The sequence below is a fragment of the Castor canadensis genome, chromosome 8 (assembly GCF_047511655.1).
Source record: "Castor canadensis chromosome 8, mCasCan1.hap1v2, whole genome shotgun sequence".
NCBI classification, from domain to species: domain Eukaryota; kingdom Metazoa; phylum Chordata; class Mammalia; order Rodentia; family Castoridae; genus Castor; species Castor canadensis.
This window is the reverse complement of record NC_133393.1, coordinates 7,816,823-7,838,341: the sequence shown is the minus strand read 5'-3', so window position 1 is coordinate 7,838,341 and position 21,519 is coordinate 7,816,823. Positions and strand designations below refer to the sequence as shown.

Sequence of the window (21,519 nt, the reverse complement as noted above, 5' to 3'; positions counted from 1 at the left end):
GATTGGGATGCTTGCTGGAAAAAAAGGCAGCTTTAAGCATTCAGGCAGTGAAACCAATGGGAATGAACACTTACTCATGCAAAAAGGAAGCTTTAATTAATATATATTTCTGTCTTTATTATATACATATTGGTGATAGATCTCTATCTTCCCAATAAAATGTGTGCAAATGCTCTCCGCAGAGATGAGTCCCCACCTCAGCCGGTATAGAAAAGCATGATAAAGGTTGGAAAAAATGGATAAAAATGTTGAAAGAACCTCCAGTTCCTTATTAGGCGAAGATACAATATTTATTCCTTGTCTCCTGGGATAAATCTCTTCTGCCTATTGTCCTCCCAGTTCTCAGTGCTGATGCTTAATTTTCAAAACTTCTATATTACCAAGGGACCTACGACATCAGCCAAAGAAATACTCAGCAAGTACAAAATCTGTTCCAGGGAGCTGCTTTTGTGCAGAGGGAAAATTTTGTTCCTACAGGTTTTTAAGTGGGTACGAGGCAAGGAGCTATCTGATCTGGGCAAAACCATTACAATTTAGATCTCTATCTATAGAACATTTTTTTTCCTTAAAAAAAATTGGAAAATACAAGAAGTTTGGATTTTTTTCCCGATTCTTTTTTTGGAGGGGAAAATTGCATCGTAAGCTTTTGGAGAAACCCAACATGTCAACTACCTTTCCGGGACTAGTCCACGATGCTGAGGTATTATTACTTTTTTTTTTTTTTGAGCGCGCGCGCGTTTGTGTGTGTGTGTGTGTGTGTGTGTGTGTGTGTGTGTGTGTGTGTGGCGGCGGCGGTGGCGGCGGCTGCGGTGGCAGCTTCCCCTGTCTCTAATCTATATTGGACCGTTACGTTTAATTATAATCTGGCTTTCCGGGGAAGTTAAGGAAGAGAAAGGGAGAAAGTTCGTTATGACATCTGTCGCCAGGAAGGGCAGCTCTCTGCGACGTTAAGAAACACTTGCCATAATGAGGGAGAAAACATAATCCTAATAATAAAGGCGGGGGGGGCGTAGAGGAGAAAGAAATAGAGACAGAAAAGGATTCTCAGAAAGGCAAAGAAAAGGGACTGATGGGGGGGCGGTAGGTGGACAAGGGGGGATGGGGAAAACGCACCCTTTTGGAATGGGCTTATTCAAGGAAAGGGAAGAGAGAAGGGGACGTCGGATATCTTCCCCAAGATGACTAAGGAAGTGAACACGTTGAACAATTTGCACGGACTGGGTTGTTCTTTTTTAAATACATAAATATATGTATATATATATATATATATATATATATATATATATATATATATATGAATGATGGTTTTGAGCAGCCTTGGCCGAACATCTCGGCGTGGACAGTCGCGGAGTCTTGTTGCTGGCATCTAGCTAGGATGGCGAGGCGCGGGCCAGCGCGCTCTGAGTGTGGACTCTCTCCTGCTCCTGAGGCCCCGGAGTCAGTTGCAAACCTGGCCCCCAACGCCCAGCTCCCTGCACAAGTTGGGCAGGGGCTGTGTGTGTGTGTGTGTGTGTGTGTGCGCGTTAATGTGTGTGTGTGTCTGTCTGCGTGTGCGTGCGTGTGTGATGTCGCCCGCACCTATATAGGGTGGGGGATTTTTTTTCCCGCTCTCTAGACTGTGAGGACCAGGCCGCCCACCCCCAGTTCGCCTGTTCGCAAAGGCTCTCTGGCATAGGCTCAGAGACCCGGCTGCGGCTCTGCCCGAGCCCTGCGCGCTGGCTGTCCTTGGAGAGCCAGAGAAAAGCTCCTAGCTCAGGGAGAGTGGCGTCTTGGTTGCAAAATGACAAACCTCAAGTTTTTCTGCTCTCCCTTTTCCCCCTCTTCTTTCCAGATACGTCACGACGGATCAAACAGCTACCGTTTGATGCAGCTTGGCTGTCTGGAGTCCGTAGCCAATTCCACTGTCGCCTATTCCTCCTCCTCTCCTTTAACTTACTCCACCACCGGCACCGAGTTTGCGTCCCCTTACTTCTCCACTAACCACCAGTACACCCCGCTCCACCACCAGTCCTTCCATTACGAGTTTCAGCACAGCCACCCGGCGGTCACCCCCGACGCCTACTCTCTGAACTCGCTCCACCACTCGCAACAGTACTACCAGCAGATCCACCACGGGGAGCCCACCGACTTTATTAACCTGCACAATGCGCGGGCGCTCAAGTCCTCCTGCCTGGATGAGCAGAGGCGGGAGCTGGGCTGTCTCGATGCCTACCGCCGCCACGACCTGTCCCTCATGAGCCATGGCTCTCAGTATGGAATGCACCCAGATCAAAGACTCCTGCCAGGGCCCAGCCTGGGGCTGGCCGCCGCGGGAGCAGACGACTTGCAGGTAAATAAGCATGCAGCAAATTTGTCTGCGCCCTCCCCTCTTCGCCCTGCCCCCCCTCCCGGCTCCATTAATACACTGACTGGAAGTCTTCTCTTCTCTTCTCTTCTCTTCTCTTCTCTTCTCCTTCTCTTCTCTCTCTCTCTCTCTCTCTCTCTCTCTCTCTCTCTCTCTCTCTCTCTCTCCACACACACACACACACACACACACACACACACACACACACACACTTAGAGAAAGTTATCAGAACAATTAGAGGAGGAGTGTGTGCCCATTCTGTCCCTTTCATTGGATCGAAGCATTTCACCCAAAAGCGCGGATCCTATGGTTAGCCGCGGGCCCCTACCTGCGGGCAGTCATCACAGAAGTCTTTTTTGAATCCAAGGTTCTGACAGACAGGATGGGTGAGGGAGGTCATGGTCTACAGGGCTGAGTCAAGACCCAATAAGTTGATGGCCAATCACAAGCTCAGTTATCATATTTTATAGGGTCTACATTCAAATTTCAGGCATCTGTCCCAGACTAAGCTTGTGGTGATCTTATTATGGATGAGGGAGAGGGTTTGGTTGTTCACAGGAAATTATTAGAACACTGAGCATAAGGAAAAGTTTCAGCAAACATGGGATTGCTGTGTAAAGTAAGGAACAGCAAACGAGAACCTCAAAACTCAAACCCAATGAAAGAATCTACACAGTGTATTTTGCCACTGTGTACCACCGAGTCTAGTTTTTCTCTGCCTTATATGTGCCCAAATGCGTGGCCCACTTCAAAGATTTTTGCTTTTATTTTTCTCTGCAGACCGTTACATTTTATATAAGATGCAACTCCTTATAAGAACAGAAATGAAGAAATAAAGGAAGGGAGACAAGAAGGGAAAAGAAAGGAAGGGAGGAAGGAGCAAAGGAAAGAAGGGAAGGAGGATGAGAACAGGAAAGAAGGAAGGAAAGGAAGGAAGGAAGGGAGGGAGAGAGGGGAGTTAAATCAGAAGGGATTCAGACTATGGAAGCCATCACTCAATCAGATGATGGCTTTCCTACTTTCTTAACACATTTTTGCACATTCTTTGCCAACAACAGAATTTATAACTAGGCATTCATGTTGTCTTAGGCACATTACAAGCAAAATAATCCATGACTGTCTAGAATAATAATCTAGAAGATCCAAATTGGTAGCTTGTTTTCACAGAAAGTGCAATTCTACCTGCGAGTCCCTATTTTTTCGGTCTGCACAAAGCTGGCCACTTTCTCTACGCTATCTGAATGAATGGGGAGATATTCCAAGAACATAACTTGGAGACGTAAGAGATCCCTTGTTGCGCACAGAAAATCTTTTCCCCTCAGTTACTTCTGAGCAGGGGATTATTTTAAAATTAAAGTGAAAGCCCTTACAGTTCCAACAAAGGGCCTTGGCCACAAGATCAGTGCACAGGAAAAAAGATTTGGCTACATAAACTTTGACTTTCTACACTTATATTCAAGAAATAATTTTATACGCTTAGGTCATTTTTACATTTTTCACAAGGATCCCCTTATGTCTCAAGGGGAAAGAAATCTGCCATTCAATGCTTAGCTCAACTAAAACCTATTTACCCCTTTTAATAGCCACGTCTGCTGCTGATCTTTTTGTATCTGTACAAATTTTTTTTCTGTGCAAGGCACAAAGCCGGGCATTTTTCAAAAGAGGGGATTAAAACATTTGCAAGCACCAGACAAAGAGAGAGTCCCGTGCAAGAGGACACCATAGTTTATCCAATTTTCGACTTAGTGCCATTCAACTGGTCATTTATGCAATGTCATCCAACCAAACAACATGTTTTACTTATGAAGGGGGAAAGTTTAAGTGAAGACAGCAAGATTCGTTTCATCTAAGAAAATAAACATCTTAACAGTGCACCGGAGAGGGAAAGTGATTCACTCCCTTGGAGAGCCTGGAAGTCCTTTGCCTTCTAATTTTCAGATATTTTGAAATCTTTTCTCCAATGTATCTCTTTCTTCTATACTTGTTCTCTCTTTTCCTTTTTATCACTTATATTAAGGTCACATTACTCATACTGAGGAGGGAAACACTCCAAGGTACTCAGTGAAATAGAGTATGGTGTATGATGTACATACAAATGTTTACATAGATATGTACTTGTCTGTAGATGCATACGTGCATGCTTATACATATGTAAGTATATATATATATATATATATATATATATATGTATATATGAATACTATGAAGCAAGTTTGTAAATCTGGCAAGTTATTTTCTTCCACTCTTTCTTGACCTAGTTGACAGAATGAAAAAGAACGAGTCAGTCATAGCTACATTTGAAACAAGAAATGAGGAGGGAGTGTGTGGGAGCAACCCGTCTCTCTCCTTTTATTTCTTCCTTTTTAAAACATTCATCAGCATATGCCTCATTTCAAATGCAACAAATGTAAATATACTTTTCCCTGCACAGAATTTTAAATGAAAGTCCAATGGTTTGGAGGGCAGTCTAAGTCTGCCTAACAGATGCAAACAGTCTTGTGGCTTCAGTTCCATCTTTGAGTCCCCTAAAAAGATTTGCTATGGCCAACAAAGAAAACTGTCACACCTTTTCCCATCACCGCTTTAATTTATGCTCAGTCTCCAAGTTTTTTTTTTTTTCATATTGATTTGATAATCACTTTAAGGCAGAACATTTAAAATAAGAAAGAACTGGTGAGTAGGTTGAAAAGGGGGGTCTTACAGGCCTGCCTCAATATGGTGAAAATGGGGAGGCAAAAGGGAGCCAGGGCTGTAAAGGTTGTTTTGTAAAGTGGGTTTTTATTATGCACCGACTCTCTCCGCATTTACTTAACTCTTCACGGGCTGTTGGGTAGGTTAACACCCTTCAAGGCCTCTTTCATGTCCAATACCTCGTCTGTTTGTAAAGGAAAATGAGCTTTTAACACATTTTGATTTAGGAGAAAGAAAAAAAGAAGAGAGAAATTTTTATTTTTCTTAATAAAAATAAAATCAACAAACCCTTTCCAGTTTTCCAGCTCAAATGACTACTCAACCCATTAGGAGCCCGACGGTCTACAGTGAGTGAACCTGAAGGTATTTCCTCCATTAGGCCCATTTTGGGTGGCATTATAAGTGTTTCTACATTTGGAGTAAAACAGAACCCTCATAAGGTGTTTCTAATCCCCCATGTGAAATGGTTCCTCTGAGCTCCAGACTTGACACTGGAAGTATAATTTTCCACACTCGAATGTACACCTTCTGTATATATGTGCTATGTGTCCTGATGGGGACTCAAAGGGTTTCTCATTCTCTTATGCCAGGATGAAAGGCTCTCAGGCACTTTGAAGTGTAATATGGGATGGTGATATAAAATGCATACCTTTAAGATTTATCCAACTTTCAGAGTGTGGTTTTTCTTGCAATTTTTTCTTAAAATTGAGTTTGCTGGCAAACTTGTCCCAGTTCAATGATTGTTTTTAACTGTCTCTTGAGATGGGAGTTCAGGGATGGACTAGCCTGGATACTTTACCCACATGGTCATACTCATCATATTTGAATGATTTATTTCTTTTTCTCTTATTCAGGGTTCTGTGGAAGCCCAGTGTGGACTGGTTCTCAATGGCCAAGGTGGAGTGATAAGAAGAGGTAAGTAGAACATTTTGACCTTAAACATTCTCTTATCTGTTAGTTTGTTTTGAAGATCTGGTGGTGTTTGTAAGGATCAGGTTCCTTGTCTGTTGAGTCACAAGACAGTTATTTTTGTCAATTATTCCAGGCAGATACAGGTATGTCCACATTAAAAAGCCTCCCTTCTTCAAGTGAGGTTTACACACAGGCTGAGCCCAAAAGACTTGTGCTAGGAGTTATCTGCTGCTCTTCACAGAACAGTGACAGGATCAAAGTTAAAGAGTGGGGGGAAAAAAAGCCCTGAAGAAAAACAACAACAACAAAAAACTATTCACACCCTTTCCCCCATCATCAATACCACATCCTCGAGCAGAATTTCTGGTCTTTTTAGCCTTAATGTGCCAGCCACAGCCTGGGTGTTTGAGGTGATGGTGTTAGCGTGAGACTTTGAGGGAGTCTGTGAAAGGCTAGATCATTGAGGCTTTAGGGGAGGATAATGAAACACCAAAACTGTAGCTGCCTTATTTTTCTAAGTGTCCAGAACATTTCTTTCTTTGAGGGAGGGTGGGAGGAGGAGGTAGTGTTAAGTGTACTGGATAAAGCTTTCTTGTTCCCATCTGTTGAGGAAAACATCTGAATCCAGAGCTACCCATGGAACTGGGAGGTGGGGGGAAGGCGAGAGGAGAAGACAGAGCTGTTGCTTTCAGCTCAAGCATTGACGGGGGCTGCATCTCAGATGTTCCATTTTTACAAAAGGTTTTGAACTATGACATTCACAGGGCCTCAAGGCAGTGCAGATTTTGTTGGCTTCTCTGCTTAACTGTACCCAGAGCCTCTGAAGTTTATTTTCCTAGCATGCTGAGTAACCAGAGGAGCACACAAGGCAAGAGGGACCAGCTGTTATCCCAACTTCATACGAATTAATAAGATGTGGTCTATTCACCAAGACTAATTCCTGCTCCAGGGCCACAGTTGTCTTTAGTATCCAAACCACTAAAACTGAGTCACTTCTGATGGTAACAAATAAATGTCCTTTAGTCTCTCCCCATTCCTTCTAAGCAACTTGAATAATTTGTTCTGGAGAGAAAAGTATAGTCACAGAAATCAGTGGAGTCAGTCCTTTGTGTTTAAACTGCAGATTTCACAACCTAATATCCAATGGAACATTTAAATTCAAGAGGAAAGAAAACAAAGAGTGGTCTCCTTTTGGGACTTAGCTGTTATAGTGTATACTTGGAATTTAGGTTAGATTTAAAAGAGCCATTCAACTCTGTTGTTTCACCTTCAAAGATTTAAAAACTATTTTTAAAAAGACTGATATTGCTACACACAGACTTCTTTTTTAATGAGCAATATTAAACCTGCCAGGCAAGTCAGTACTCAGCCATATTGGAATGACATGAAATAGACCCAAGACTAGTGAATATTAAAATAAAATATACACACTGTTGGACAAGTGAAAAAAAAAACTACACAATGAAAAGGGGGCCCCTGAGACATGCTCATTGGAGTCTTTTGGTACCGACAAAACTAAAGGTGAGACCAGGCGCTCAGGGCGCAAAGAGGAGACGGTGGTGCTGAAGGACAGCGCCACTAATTAGGAACGGAAGCCCGCTGCTCGGAGAGCTAGCTAGCTCGAGCCACTGCGGTTTTACATTCAGTTTCGTACTTGCTAGAGGATTGTCTTCTTGAATGTTTGACAGTTACACACGACTGTGAGACAGTTGGCCGAGGGTGGGAATTAGAGGCACAGGACGGGAACCAGAGAGGACGCGGCTATGTAACCAGTTGAATTTCCAGGGAGAATTCCCAAGAAATGCTAAAGCTTTTAGGTGCAACCTTACATTATCACAGCCACAGAAAGTTTCCTTTAGCTGACGTTTATTGTTCTCATAGAATTCAGTACCTGTTGGTTTTATCTTTTAAAAATCGTCTTTTAATCTGCTAAATGAAACCACACATTGATTATATAGGAGAGCACTGTAACTCCAAAGAGAATGAAGATGCAACTTGGGCTCACGTCTATATTGTTTGACTAACCCATAGCTTCCTTCCCTCCCCCCCTCCCCCACACTTCCAAGTAATTCAGATTTTAGCTGGTGAGCTTATTCCATTTCCATGTGTCTTAGGCCAATTTGAGCCTTGTAAAAAGGGATGTGTGCCTCTATGTGTCTGTTTACTCTAAAACTATTCATGTTCATGACAAAGTACAAGTGGATAGCAAGGAAATATTGCCTGAAAGAGGTGCATATTTTGTCAGCACCAGCACTGTCCTTCATCTCAGAACTCCCCATTTTTGAAGAAATACTTAAGAAGCCCCTTTATTCTATTGTCAAAATTGTGCACAGGGCTTCCAATAACCAATACCTTAGATCACCTTTGCTCAGGGGAAAAAAAAAAAGCAGGTCATTGCCTCAAGTGCTCTGCTGTACCATGGTTTAACAGCTTAGGTGATGATATCTTTTTTTTTTCCATTCCATGCTTTACAAAACCCGATTTCTTGAAAAGCACAACGTTTTGCCATTTGTTCTCTTTGCTAAGTTCTTGGATAAAGTTAGATTTCTAATGATATACAGTATAGAAAAACATAGATTTCACTTCTGAAGACTCCCCATATATTTATCTTGAAGAAAGATACATGCCCATGTATCCGACGTGAGTTGGCAGAGATACCATCCTAGTTTGCAGCAGGTGGATGGAGGGATTGGGTGTTAGCCCTTATTCTTTAAATTTGGTCACTTACAAAGAAGGAAATGCCATCTCTCTGACTCATTTTAAATGTCAATTACATTGTTTTTGCCTGTAATGAAAGCCTGAGAGCCAAAAGATGCGTGGAAGAGAAGGCAGCGACGAGGTAATTACCACCTAGATAAAATATTTGTCACCGACTCGGAGTCGCAGCTCTCGGTGCGCTCACTCTTGGCTAATGGTGTGCGCGATTTTGCCCGCAGCTCCTCCACTCCAACCATCAGAACCAATAATCTTTACTTTACCCTGTGCTCGCGTATCGATAGCTTCTTTCGCCTCGGGCGTCAGCTTTGATATGTTAATATTTCTGAGTAGAAAACTCTGCAGAGATCATATTAATGTCGTTCGTACAGAGTGGAGCCTTGCCTTCGTTGAATATTCAGATACTGGGTTTCAAAAGGCATCTCTTGAAGAAACTAGGCTTCTATTTACAGGAGTCGTCTATGTTTTTAATCATTAAAAAAAAGAAAGAAAAGAAAACCCACTCTTCTTTTCCCCATGAACCTTCTGAGGTTCCCCCATGGCCCCCTCCCCTTTGTCAGACGCCGGTCCCTTTCATTTCTCACTCTAAGTATTTAATAATAAGAACAATGTTGATGACGACGAAATGATGAAGCTAATAATGAATGGATCCAGGTTAGAATCTAAGGGTGGGAGTCCAATGGGGTAAGAGGCTGTGGCCTTCAGATGGAGATGGTGGTGACATAAGAAGACCCAACCCCATATGTGGGTAGAAAGTGACATTTTGGCCCTGGTCTCTTTTCTGAAATCAGGATGGCAAACTAAGAAAGAAAGAAAGAAAGAAAAAAAGAACTGGGGGTGGGGGGGAAGAAAAAAGTGAAGAGGGGAAGCGCCCTCATTTCTCTTTGTGATCATCCTCCCTTGCTGCCCCAGGCTAATTTCGGAAGCTTAAATACCGCGGTAGCCTCTGGGCCATGCGGAGAGGGAGCGACCCGGCCACTGGCAGGCAAGAGTGCTTTCCCGATTGCCCGTGGCTACACAAAATACAAACTACTTTGAATCAAAACATTTTGGTGGGAATTAATATGATTTGAACTCTGCACGTTTTAAGCGAGTTGGAGGTTTTCAAATCGCTTATAGGTGACTGGCACGCCAAGGCAGAGGTATTTACTCCACGGTACAAACACTGTCAGATCTGATTTAATTTTTAAAAAATACTTCCTTGAAATGAAGCTTTATATTCTTTAATCGCCCTGTCTGCCAATAATGGGCTGTATGGAACTGACCTCTCTTCTTCTTTGCAGCCCTCGTGGCGGCTCCCGCGCTGCTTGGGCAGGTGGATGTACCTTCCTTTTCTTCTTAGGGTATTGCAAGGGCCTGAGCCTTGAAATTCCTGTCGGCGAGAACCCAGACTCTTTCAGCAACTTCTGAAAGGGGTAAAACTGGAGGAGGGTAGGAAGTCTCGTTTCCCTTCCTAAATTAGCACCTCCGGAGTAGATACTGCCCTGAATCCTCTATTCGAACTTGCCCAGACTCATCTCTTCAGCTCATCCTTTGTGGGCGAAAATACAGCTGGAGATAAACTTGCAACTTTACCTGCTTCCATAACCCTTAAACATAAATTCTGCGAGTTTGAAACTCAGTCTCTTATATGAAGTCTAAAACTTTGCAACAAAGGATCTAAAAGTTTGATTTATTGGACGTGTGTACGCTGGGGTGGTGGGGTGGGAGGTGTGCTTTTCTATAGCTTACTACCTTTTCTTTAAATTCTTTACTACTTTTAAAATCACCCAAATCCAAAGCAAAGCACTGTCTGCATTGGGGAGTAGGGCTTAATCCCTCCCCACACACCATTACACTTTGGCTTCCACGTTAAACCCGCCCTATCCCTGTGCGGATCCCGCCTTCTTTTGTTCTGCTTGGAGAGAAACTCTTTCCGTCGTGGTAATCCGGTTATACCTGTAATCGGGTATTCCTCCTCGGAAGAGCACAATTTGCTACTGACACATCATCAAAGGCCTATGTTATAGCAATTAAGTCCCCACCCCTTTGCTGTTTGATTATAAATTAATATCTACTGCCAGAAGGGGAGGGGGTCAAATAGGGCAGGAGGGTGGAAGCATCCCAGAAAGATCCAGAAAGATTTCTAGCAGAAAATGCACCCGCAGAACACACAGGGACAGGAAACTCTTGTAATCGCTTACACATTTTTAATGTGTCAGAAAAGAGCCATCACTGGAGATGAAGAAGGGGAGAGAAAATCCCTGCCGTTTGTATTTCTTTCATTTGAATTGTAAACATCTGTTTGGCTGTAAGGCGAACAGAACATTTATTTTGCTCCCAAGATTTGGTCTAATTATGTCAACACCGACGTGGGGACAAGTGGGGCGGTGCTGCGGCTTTGGAGAGGCTGAGCGCAAGGGCCCAGCGCCCGGAAGCAGGCCAGGAAGTATTGATCGCACCTGGAGAGCGCTGGGGGCCTCTTGCCACAGCTGGGTTCATAGAGGGGGAGGCGCGGAGACCCAGCATGTGGTTCAGAAGCAGCTGTAGGGGGTTCAGGGGAGTCACAGCTCTTTGGAGACAACCGCTGCTGTTTCCTCTGCCCTAATTGCCTGCGATGAGAAGAGGAAACGCGGCTCCTTCCATTAGCACTTGTCTTTCCCATTCCGTTGCTGCGCAGACTGTGGGTAGATTCTCGTCCAGCTCCACAGCTGGCACGCTCAGCCTGATGGCAGATTGGGTGATCTTTGCTTGTTACCCCCTCCTCCCCCTCTCCCCCCCACCGGCTGGGGAGATAAGTAGAGAAGGTGTGAACATCATTTTTCAGATGGACAAACTGAGACCAAAAGGATTACGTTCCAAGAAAGCATGGGATGTTAGTTGGCCAAGTTCTCACTTGCAGCCCAGGACTTTTTCTACAATCCCTAACTGCGCACAGACGTAGGGACAGATATCTCCAGCTAGTCAAAAACAAAAAAGCAGACTGTGCAGTATCTAACAAGGTACAATTTCATTTGTGTATTCTGTGCCTGGTTTGGTCACACAGTAAGTGTTTGAACTTTGGCAAAATCACTCTTTTTATAAAACCCATGTCCTAGACAAATGACCTTGAATAGGTAATTCTTGATTTCTTACACAGTTACTGTAGCTATTCATTAGAGTTTGCAGTATCACTGGAAATAAAAAGTCTTGTCTCAGATTTTCAAATTTTAAAACAGAGACCTCCATGGAAAAACTACTCTTGTGCAGTATAAATAGGGAAAAGATGAACTCCAGAGAAGTTCAGCATGAGCACTGTGGGTCTGGCACCAGAGATATCCCTAACTGGGGTGCTGAATGGGTATCACAGAACTTCATGGCACCATGAGGAATTTGAGCTTAGTCAACACTGGAGATAAGGGCCGTAAATGGCTTGGTGAGGTCCACTCATGACTTTCCTTCTTTGAGATCTCATCGTCATCTATTGTCTGGGTCCTAACTTTAGAAGCATTCTACCATTTTGCTACCTGGATTATGCATTCAAAACTTTATTACTTTTCTCTATATCCCTAAAAATTAACCACTGAGAAGAGAGATATCAGGTTCCCCAAGTTGCTGTAAACCCTACAAGTTGCCAAATCTTTAGCCAGAATGAGAGAGCTCCCCAAGGCTGCAGCAATGCCAAGTATCAAAGCAAAAGAAATTCCCTTTAAAGATGCTATGACATGAAAAATGAAAGACTATAGAGTTGATGGCTAATCCTGAATACAAAATAAATCCTTCAGGCAATTTGTGTGTGCATAAAGCATGCTCTTAATATGCAGCCAGTGTAACTTACCTAATACATGCTTATTTGAGCATAAGCCAGAGACCTGACTGGGTGTAGGAGCAGACAGTCGTGGCACAGGAACTTTGTGGAGGGCTATGTAGCTGACTCAGTCGGGTTTCCTGGGAGCAGCTGACTTGGGGTTCACTTTGCTAAAAGGAGGGTAGTTTTTTAGTAGAAGGGAATCTGATTTAATTCCTTTTACAGAAATAATGGTCATCTGCCTCTTCCTCAGTTAGCCCCCTAACCTACGTAAGATTAATAAAGATATGAAAGGCCTAAAATTGTGTCTTTTCCCTGCCTTAGCAAGCAGGGAATCCATAGCAATATATACTCAAAACGCTTTCTTCTCTCACTGATAATAAACTTGGGACCTATTAGATAAGATTCTATTTTTCTTCAATTATGTGTTCGCTAATGTGCAAGACATGTAAAAGTATAAATTTGCTTATAATTTGTTGTGGCTGTGGATAGAGGCCCCTTTTCAGGACTGGGCTATGTGAATTTTGGCATTGACATTTGTTCTTGTTTAGATCTTGTTCTTCAGATTACCCTAAATCCTAAAGAAATCATGCTCATGATTTTCACAGTATGATCCTAAAACCTAGACTTATTGATACCTACCTTGCTTACCAGTTCATATCAACTTCTGAGAAGTCACTTTAGTTTCTTTTTAAAATGCATTTTGCATCTACAAATACAAAGTAAGAGTGTTAATAAGTGAGTGGTAGCCAAGAGGGCCCAGGAATCTGGGAAAATCCTCCTCTTCCTCCTCCTCCTCCCTCCTCTTCCTTCTCCTCCTCCTTATCATCATCATAAGTCATCATCATCATTATTGGTTTAAAACTCTCTAAGAATGCAAAGTGGGGGAATACAAGAGAATCTGTGTTTCCAGCTACTGAAGAAGGTAGTTTGCAGTTTTCTAAGGGTTGGTTACAAGTCTGACTCCAAGAAAAAGATTTTATTTGGTATTTGAGATTATGACCTCTTCAACTGCAAATTTAGGGCAGGTTCCCTGGACTTTCTTGGGGATTGGATGCAAGTATACAAGGCCTGACTTCCAGCCTGGAGAGTCTGCCCTGACATTCTGACATCTCTTGTTTGGGGAGGCATTGAGGGATATCAACAGGCTCAGATGCTTCAAGAGAAAGACCTTGTTCTTTAGTACTTTTAGGAGAAACACGAATGACTAAAACTAACAAAAGTAATTCCAAAAATTACATGGGTAGCAATATTTTAAAAGTGAGACAATGCTAACTTCTCTTCCTCCCACCTCAGGAATACATTTGCAGTTTATTTTATTTGGCAGTAGAGAGATTGAGTTCAGGGCCTGTGCTTGCTAGGTAGCCACTGTACCACTTGAGCTACTTTGCCAGCATTTTTGTGGGGTTATTTTTGAGATAGGGTCTCTCTTCATGCTTGTGTTGGTCTGGACTGTGATTCTCCTATTTAGCTTCACAATGTAACTGGGATGACAGGTGCATGGGACCACATTCAACAGTTGGTTGAGATGGGGTCTTAGGAACTTTTTTGCCTGGGTTGGCCTTAGGCCTCTATCTTCCTGATCTCTCTCCCTAGTAGGTAGAATTTCAGGCTTGAGCCACCACACCATTTACCTTTTTAAATGTCCTCCCAGGTCTAGGTGACATGCCTAGGGTACACACCTGAAACTGGCTGCCCGAGACTCCAGTGATGTAGCAATTCATCTGGGCTGTTTAGTAAAAGATGGCAGGAACTCGCTGGGAGGCTAGTGGTGAGTCCACTGGTCCAGTGCTCCTTAAGTTTTAATGGCCATTGTACCACCTGGGTGTCTTGGTAAAATGCAGATTCTGACTCAGAAGTTTTGGGATTGGATCTGAGAGTCCACACTTTTCACAAGCTCCTTCCTAGAATGCCATTGCTGCCCACTGAGGCCATGCATTTGTCAAAGGATTTTGGTCAACACTCTTTGGCCCATTTTTCTTACTTTCTCTCTCCCATCCCTTTTCCCTCATTGAACTTCACCTTTTACTGGAGAAGAGTCTTAACATTGCTCATAATTAAAGAATGAAGATATGTGCTCAGAAAAGATAGCTTTGACTTTTAATTTGCCACTGGACCTTAAAAAACTAATATTTGAAGAGGCATTCTTGCATTCCATGTTCAAATTATCCTGGAGCACATAAGCATATTGACTCAGGAACTTCAGTGAATAAGAGTTTGGGCAGCTGGGAGACTTTCTTCACACCACTAGGTCAAGTCTACTTTAGTTAGTGGTGGCTGTCTGTGTTTTTTCTGAAGGAGAGTTAATCTTCAGGGGATTTCTAGAGGTTGGAGACAGAAAGCTTCTATTCCAGGAAACCAGCATGGCAAACCTACTTTGGAAAATTTCATATTAATAGTTATCATTGCTTTGCACTTAATAGTAATAATGACAATAACCACAACAATGAGATCATTGCCAACTAACATTTAATCTTGTGCTGTGTTTACCTTCGTGTGCTGACTGAAAGTTGACATATGGTAAAAACACTTGACCTGCTGTCACCTGCATAGGTTGGACTTCTGGCAATGGGCAGATGACTTTTTAATGGTACCTAGGATTGAGTGACTGTGGTGCCTATAGTTGGTTGAGAAAGGAGATAACAAATTTCAAACATCTTTGAAAAGACAAGTCATGCAAAAATTTCCATTCATCCTCTGTGTGTGTGTGTGTGTGTGTGTGTGTGTGTGCACAGACAGATACAACTGTGAATAAATATCACGCACCTTTTGTGGGTTAACTCTTGGAAGTTAGAGTTTTTAGTAAATTAAAGTGTTTGCTGATGTGATGATATAAACTTTAACACTGGTGAACCAGGTTATGTTCTGTAAGATTCCAATTTTTTTAAATCACATTTGTACTCTCACAACCATCTTCTGTATGATACTGTAAAGACATAATCCTGATGAGTAGTTGGAAGTACATCTTCAAAGTGGCTAATGAGATGATGTGTAAGTGCAATTCTTGTCATGTGTCCCAAATCTCTGGTGATCCCTTGACATTATCTTCTTATCATAGGTTACCTCTCTCACTTTCACTAACACGTTACATACTTTTTCTTCCTAAGGTGGCACCTGTGTGGTCAACCCCACAGACTTGTTTTGCTCTGTTCCTGGCCGTTTGTCCCTCCTTAGCTCCACTTCCAAATACAAGGTGACCATTGCTGAGGTAAAGAGGCGCCTCTCACCACCTGAGTGCCTCAATGCTTCACTTCTGGGAGGCATTTTGAGAAGGTAAGGTGAAGCTGTTTTCTGGAACTCTATGTGTATGAGCTGAATGGACATCACACCCTCAATCGTCAGTTTTCACGAATTCCATCCAATGTGGTATTCCCCATGTGGTAAAGTGTTCTGATAATTTACTTCAGAATGTGAACTTTCAAAACCTAGTTTCTATTTGTTTTTGGACAGAGCAAAATCCAAGAATGGGGGCCGCTGCCTGAGAGAGAAACTGGATAGACTTGGCTTAAATTTGCCAGCAGGAAGACGGAAAGCAGCTAACGTTACGCTCCTCACTTCTTTAGTTGAAGGTAGGACCTTTCAACTCTGCAAAGTCATGATGAAGGTTCATAATTCTTTGACACACTTGATAGATTGTTGTTTCACTTTGTTTATAGTATAAGTAGCAATCAGTTTTCTAATTAATCTTGATAATAATGATGATTAAATTTGGCTTCACATAAGACTTAACTAATTCATGAAATATCAATTACTTTACTAATCTTGGCGATAACAGGGAAGAAGACAATAAAAGACATAGCTACTTCTCCAAATAGCTAAATAATAGCAGTAAAAAATTAGCTGTGCTGTTGTCATTTTTATTATTATTTTAGAGTTTAAGACAAATCTGGCTTAATGCATTATAATTCAGTGCAATATGATTCATAGGAAAAATTCATAGGAAAAATAATTCTTTATGAGGAGTTCACAGGCGTCTATGCATGATACTGATCCCGAAAGCACATTTTTTTTAAATACAAGTATACATTCTTAAAGCATGGTAAAAGTCATGACTTTGTGAGGGGGATAAGCTGAGTCAGAGAGAGACTAAACTTAGCAAGCAATATATATAGAGAGAGATGGAAATATATTTGCAGAAGTTCTTTTTCCCAATTTATATATTTTCTTTTGTTCTGTAAAAGCTAAACTTTACACATTCTCATACACTCTTTTTCTGAAGAGAGGCATTACTGGATACTTAAAAAAAACTTTTTGGGTGAGTTTTTCAATGTTAAAGGAAAGTTCTTCTATAATCCAGAATGCTATTGTTTTACATATGAATGACAGAGACTTTTTTGCTAAGCCTAACCTAAACACACCTGTGATACTTTTCTTATGTCAGTTACTTGTTTTTACGGCCCTATAGGGAGTGGTGTGTAAGTGAAACACAAATGCAACATCTTATATTGCTTATATTATCAATGCGTAGCATTTACCAGGTAACATGAAGAATTACTTGTTCATAGCCAGGAAAGACAGCACGCTCCTCTATTTCCAGCACTTGAGAGGCTCAGGCAAAAGGATTGCAAATCAGAGGCCAGTGTAGACTAAATAGTGAGATCCAGGCCAGCCTGGGCTACATTGTGAGATCCTGTTTCAAAGAAAGAAAAATAAAGTGTTGTTCCAAAATGTTAAGCTTTTTGAGTTTCAACACGGCACTCAAAATTTTGAATTTTGGATTTTCATGGTAAGGATGCTCAACTGGTAAGGATCTGTGTAAATATACCCAAATCTGAAAAACTCCAAAATAGGAAATACTGTGACCCCCAAGCATTATGGACACAAGGTACTTACCCTGCACTTTGTCCTGGATCTTGAGTTCTGTTTGCCTGTGCTTGTTGATGATGGAGGCTGACAAAGGGATTTGACTTTTTATTCACCCATACAGGATGGGAGGATGGCAAAGTAAGAAAAAAACAAAAGACTAAAAAGACTAATGGTTGATTCTGAACTAAAAATGTTAAAATAATAGTTGTTGTTTTTTTTAAAAGAACAAGGCCAGGGCAGAGGCTCATCCCTGTAATCCCAGCTACTTAGGATGTAGAGATCGGGGTCAGGGGAGTCAGGCGAGAAGTTGGTGAGGACTCCACCTCAACAAATCAGCAAGGTGTAGCGGCACACAATTCTGACTCTAGCTATTTGGGTGGCCACAGGTAGGAGCATCATGACCTGAGGCCAGACCCACAGCCAAAACAGGAGACCCTATTTTAAAAACAACTTAAAGCAAAAAGGGCTGGGGACATGGTTCAAGTGGCAGAGCATCCACCTAGTAAGTGTGAGGCCCTGAGTTCAAACCCCAGTACTACCAAAAAATAAAATAAAAAATAGAGCAAAACACTTGATCAAGACATAATAGAGGACATTCAAGAATCATGTAGATCGTAGGACTTGAGTGATTCTCAAACCCAGTGCATAGGAGAATCAGCTGAGAAGGTCTATTAAAAAGTGCCTGAACTCCATCCCTAAACAACTGAAATTCAGTCTAGGGATTGGGCCCAAGCACGTAATTTTCAGATTCTCCAGATGGCTCTGATGTATAAAGATGTTTAAGTGTCATGGATGTTCCTTGGATTCCTTTTCACTACCCACGATAGATTTATTATAAATTCTCATGAAGCCCAAGAAAGACCTGTCTCTCCAATTGTCTGTGAAATTACTGACTAGTGCAAATGAAGGACTGTTAAGTGTATGTTCACAATTCTTATTAATTTTTATGGTAGGCAAGAGTTAGCTGGTGTGGGAATTTCCCATCTGTAGTTTCAGGAAGAAGGATGCAGATCAAACATGGGAGAGTCTAGGATGACCTCTATCTAGAGTCTTGCCATCTAACTCTTTTAGCATACCTCTTGTATAACAAAAGTGCCTAACTTGTGTTATTCTCTGTCTTCTGCTCACATAGTACCATTAGCCTTAGCTAACAAAATATAAGGTTTTTGTTTCCTCCCAGGTGCATCTTACCTTAATGGAGTGTGCTTGAAATCCCCCAAATTTTCATCAAGAAGAGAGAAAAATCTTTCATTGTTGAATTCCAGGCACTTTGATAGAATTTCAGAAAAAGAGGTTTTGAGACAAGGGGATACTTTGCATATCCCCCATAGCTGACCCTTAAATCCACTCTCAATACACATTTTTTAAAAAGTTTCATTAGTATGTGTAGTGTTCTCTGATATCCTATTCCATACTTTTTGTGTGCCTTTCAAACATTATAAACTCACTAAATTTATATCACAACTCACTATTAAATCAGGACATCACAACCCACAGTTTTTAAAATCACAAGTTATCTTAGGATGTGAGAAGAAACTACCATTTGACATTCTGAAAAAGACATTCTATGTAAGTTGGAAAAGGCTTCATTATGACCCTGGGCTGACAAGAAGAGCAGCCTGTTGTTGAGGACTCTCTCTTACATCTTTATCCTGACATTTCAGCTGGGTTACTGGTGAGAGCCAGCAGCGCCATGCTCTACACTAGGCTGTGACTCTTGAAGTCTTGCAGGTGATGCTGTCTGCATACAGGAGAAAAGGAACCCAGTGCTAACTTAGCATGCTCCTCAGAGAACTGATGTTTCTATTCAACATTTTTGGGACCTAGATTTTTTTTGAGTCAATATAATTCTAAAATTTGTTCTGTTTATGCTGTATGAACTTCACCAAATTAACCATTTAGTAAACAGGCCCTTGAAAGGAATATGCCTATGGGTAATATTTTTTTCTTCTTAAACATTTTTGCAAGAGCTGGCAATATTTTTGATTTTCCAGAAATTCTGTAACTAGATTGCTAGTCATCTAAAATGGTCCATTTACTTTCTTTTAAGCCTATAGTCTTGTGGAAACCAACATTTTTTTTCACCATGATTTATTGGTATTTCCCCTATCTCCTCAATTTTCTACATTAATTTATATGTGCATTTTAATTACCAAGAGCTAATACTTTAGATTCTTTTAAATGCCTCTTAAAACTGTTGCCCCAAACTCTCACAGAGTAGCCTAGTCATGATGAGAGTAGTACTTTCTCCGACATCAATGTGGTCCAGTACCTTATGGTGTGTAGTCATTCCCCACAGTTTGGTACAGTACTGAACCACAAGAAAGAAAATACCCAATTGATTTTATTCCTCACAGGTTAACACCTGAAAAAAAAAAATCCCACCAAGGTCAAAATTCTTTACAGTCCTAACAGGCTCTTAATGCAGAGATGATGTAATCTTTATAAAAAAATTCAATCATTGAAAAGTAAGATGCTCACCCTGTACAACCATTCTATGCTAATAAAATCATGTAAAAAGAAAAGTAAGATGCTTTATGATGGGAATTCAAATTACCAAGGAAAATTTCATTTATAAAAACATACCCTATAACTGATGTAACAGGTTTCATGATGACGTTCGTAGGTTTCCATAATGCCTGGAATTTCCAATTTTGTTTTAAATTATGTAAAAATTATTTTTCCTGTATTCCTTTTCAAGGAGTCACTCTACTAATATGTTCTACTGTACATAGCAATAGTCATTATCACATACCAAAATCATTATTTTTGGAGACTGTTTTAGGGATTTCTAAAACAGAGTGATTTAATTCTAATTTATAATGTATTTTAATAATTCACAGGATCTTTGTTGCAAATATCATTTCACCTAGTAACCAGCGGAATGTGAATGAGAGGCCGGCAGACCTTTTTACCTTATAAAATTGCTTGAAAAGTAGACATTTTAGTAAGGCAGATATTTTGAATGGGTAATTTTTTTCTTGTTTTAATCTGCTTATTTTTTTCCTTTATTGTTGTGCTGGATGGGGTTACATTGTGCCATTTACAAAGGTTCTTACAATGTATCAACTATATTATACTTGAATTCACCCCCTCCACCACTCTCCTTTATTTCCTGTCCCCCATTCATGAAACAGTTTCAGTAGGTATTATTTTTGCATTTACATACACATGTAGTACACATTTGTTCTACCTTATTGACTCTCCTACCACCTTTCCCCACCTCGTCCTCCCTGGGCAGGACCGGTTTGGCCATCCTGTTTCTTGAATGGGTATTTTTTTGGATTCACATAACATGGACATATTTAGGCTAGCATAAGAAATACTTGAATTCAGATCATGAGTACAATACCAGATCTTATTCCTTTTCTACCTGTATGTCTTCATCTAAGGAGGTTTAAACAGATAACTAATGATTAGGCACAACTTCTTGTATCACTATTTTCTCTTTGTTAAATTGCATTGCTCTGACTTCTGCTTTTTCCATTCTAACATCTATAGTATCAGGTATTAGTCTTTTAGAGCTGCTTAGTCCAATGTACTGGTCTTCCTGAAAAGATACTGGGTTAATTCCAGATTCTTCTACAGTGGAAATATTCTCTCTCTAGGAAATACTCAAAGAATTTGGCCAATGATATTGGTCTAGTCTTACCACTCTTGCTATGTGTTTATGAGTTACGGGCTAGTAACTCCTGCAGCTTCCTTCCTGAACAACTTTGTGGAGCTGGTGGTTATTCAAACACATGCAAGGAGGCAGTGGTCTAATCACTGCTGCCCATCACTCTCTGTTGTTTTCCACAATGGCCAACATTGTAGTGTTGCCAGAAGAAGCTGTGTTCGAGCGAATGCTTTCTTGGAAAAGTGTCGCTGCTTTTGCAAAAGCTCACGTAACATTCTTAGGCAACATTCAGGGTTCTGCGAGCACCATTTATTTAAGTCGTTTAATATAAATACCTCAGGTGGCAGTTTGTTGTGACAGGAGGCCAAATTCTGTGTGGTTTACACATGCATGTGTGTATCTGTTTAAACAGTGTGGGGCATCAGCAAAAGAAATGGCATTATTTCCAAGTGCGGTGTATGCTCCCCATTCATTCATCTTTAGTTTAAACCCCTTTTTAAAAATTGCTCTCTTTTTCAACTTCAAAAAAACATAAATTTCCAAAAGTGTGTATGCTCTAATTACTTTTTGGGGGATATATATTTCATTCTACTTAATTTTTTCATGTGGGGCTACGCCATTTCTTTGAGATGTCTGCTAACTGAAGTCCTTTAGAGGTACACCATC

General features: G+C 41.2%; 1 protein-coding gene across 2 annotated transcripts in view; it reads left to right on the top strand.

The window, feature by feature from the left end:
• The first annotated feature begins 463 nt into the window (after positions 1-463).
• Tfap2d (transcription factor AP-2 delta) overlaps positions 464-21,519 on the top strand; it is a 59,192-nt gene continuing 38,136 nt past the window's right edge. Inside the window, exons 1-5 of one of the 2 annotated variants that reach the window (XM_020153896.2) lie at positions 464-700; positions 1,832-2,329; positions 5,890-5,950; positions 15,536-15,701; positions 15,879-15,997. In XM_020153896.2, coding sequence (XP_020009485.1) covers positions 662-700; positions 1,832-2,329; positions 5,890-5,950; positions 15,536-15,701; positions 15,879-15,997 — 883 coding nt within the window. In that variant the 5' untranslated portion in view covers positions 464-661. Of the gene's footprint in view, positions 701-1,701; positions 2,330-5,889; positions 5,951-15,535; positions 15,702-15,878; positions 15,998-21,519 lie in introns of those variants that run through there. The other variant, XM_074081687.1, reaches the window with a different exon arrangement.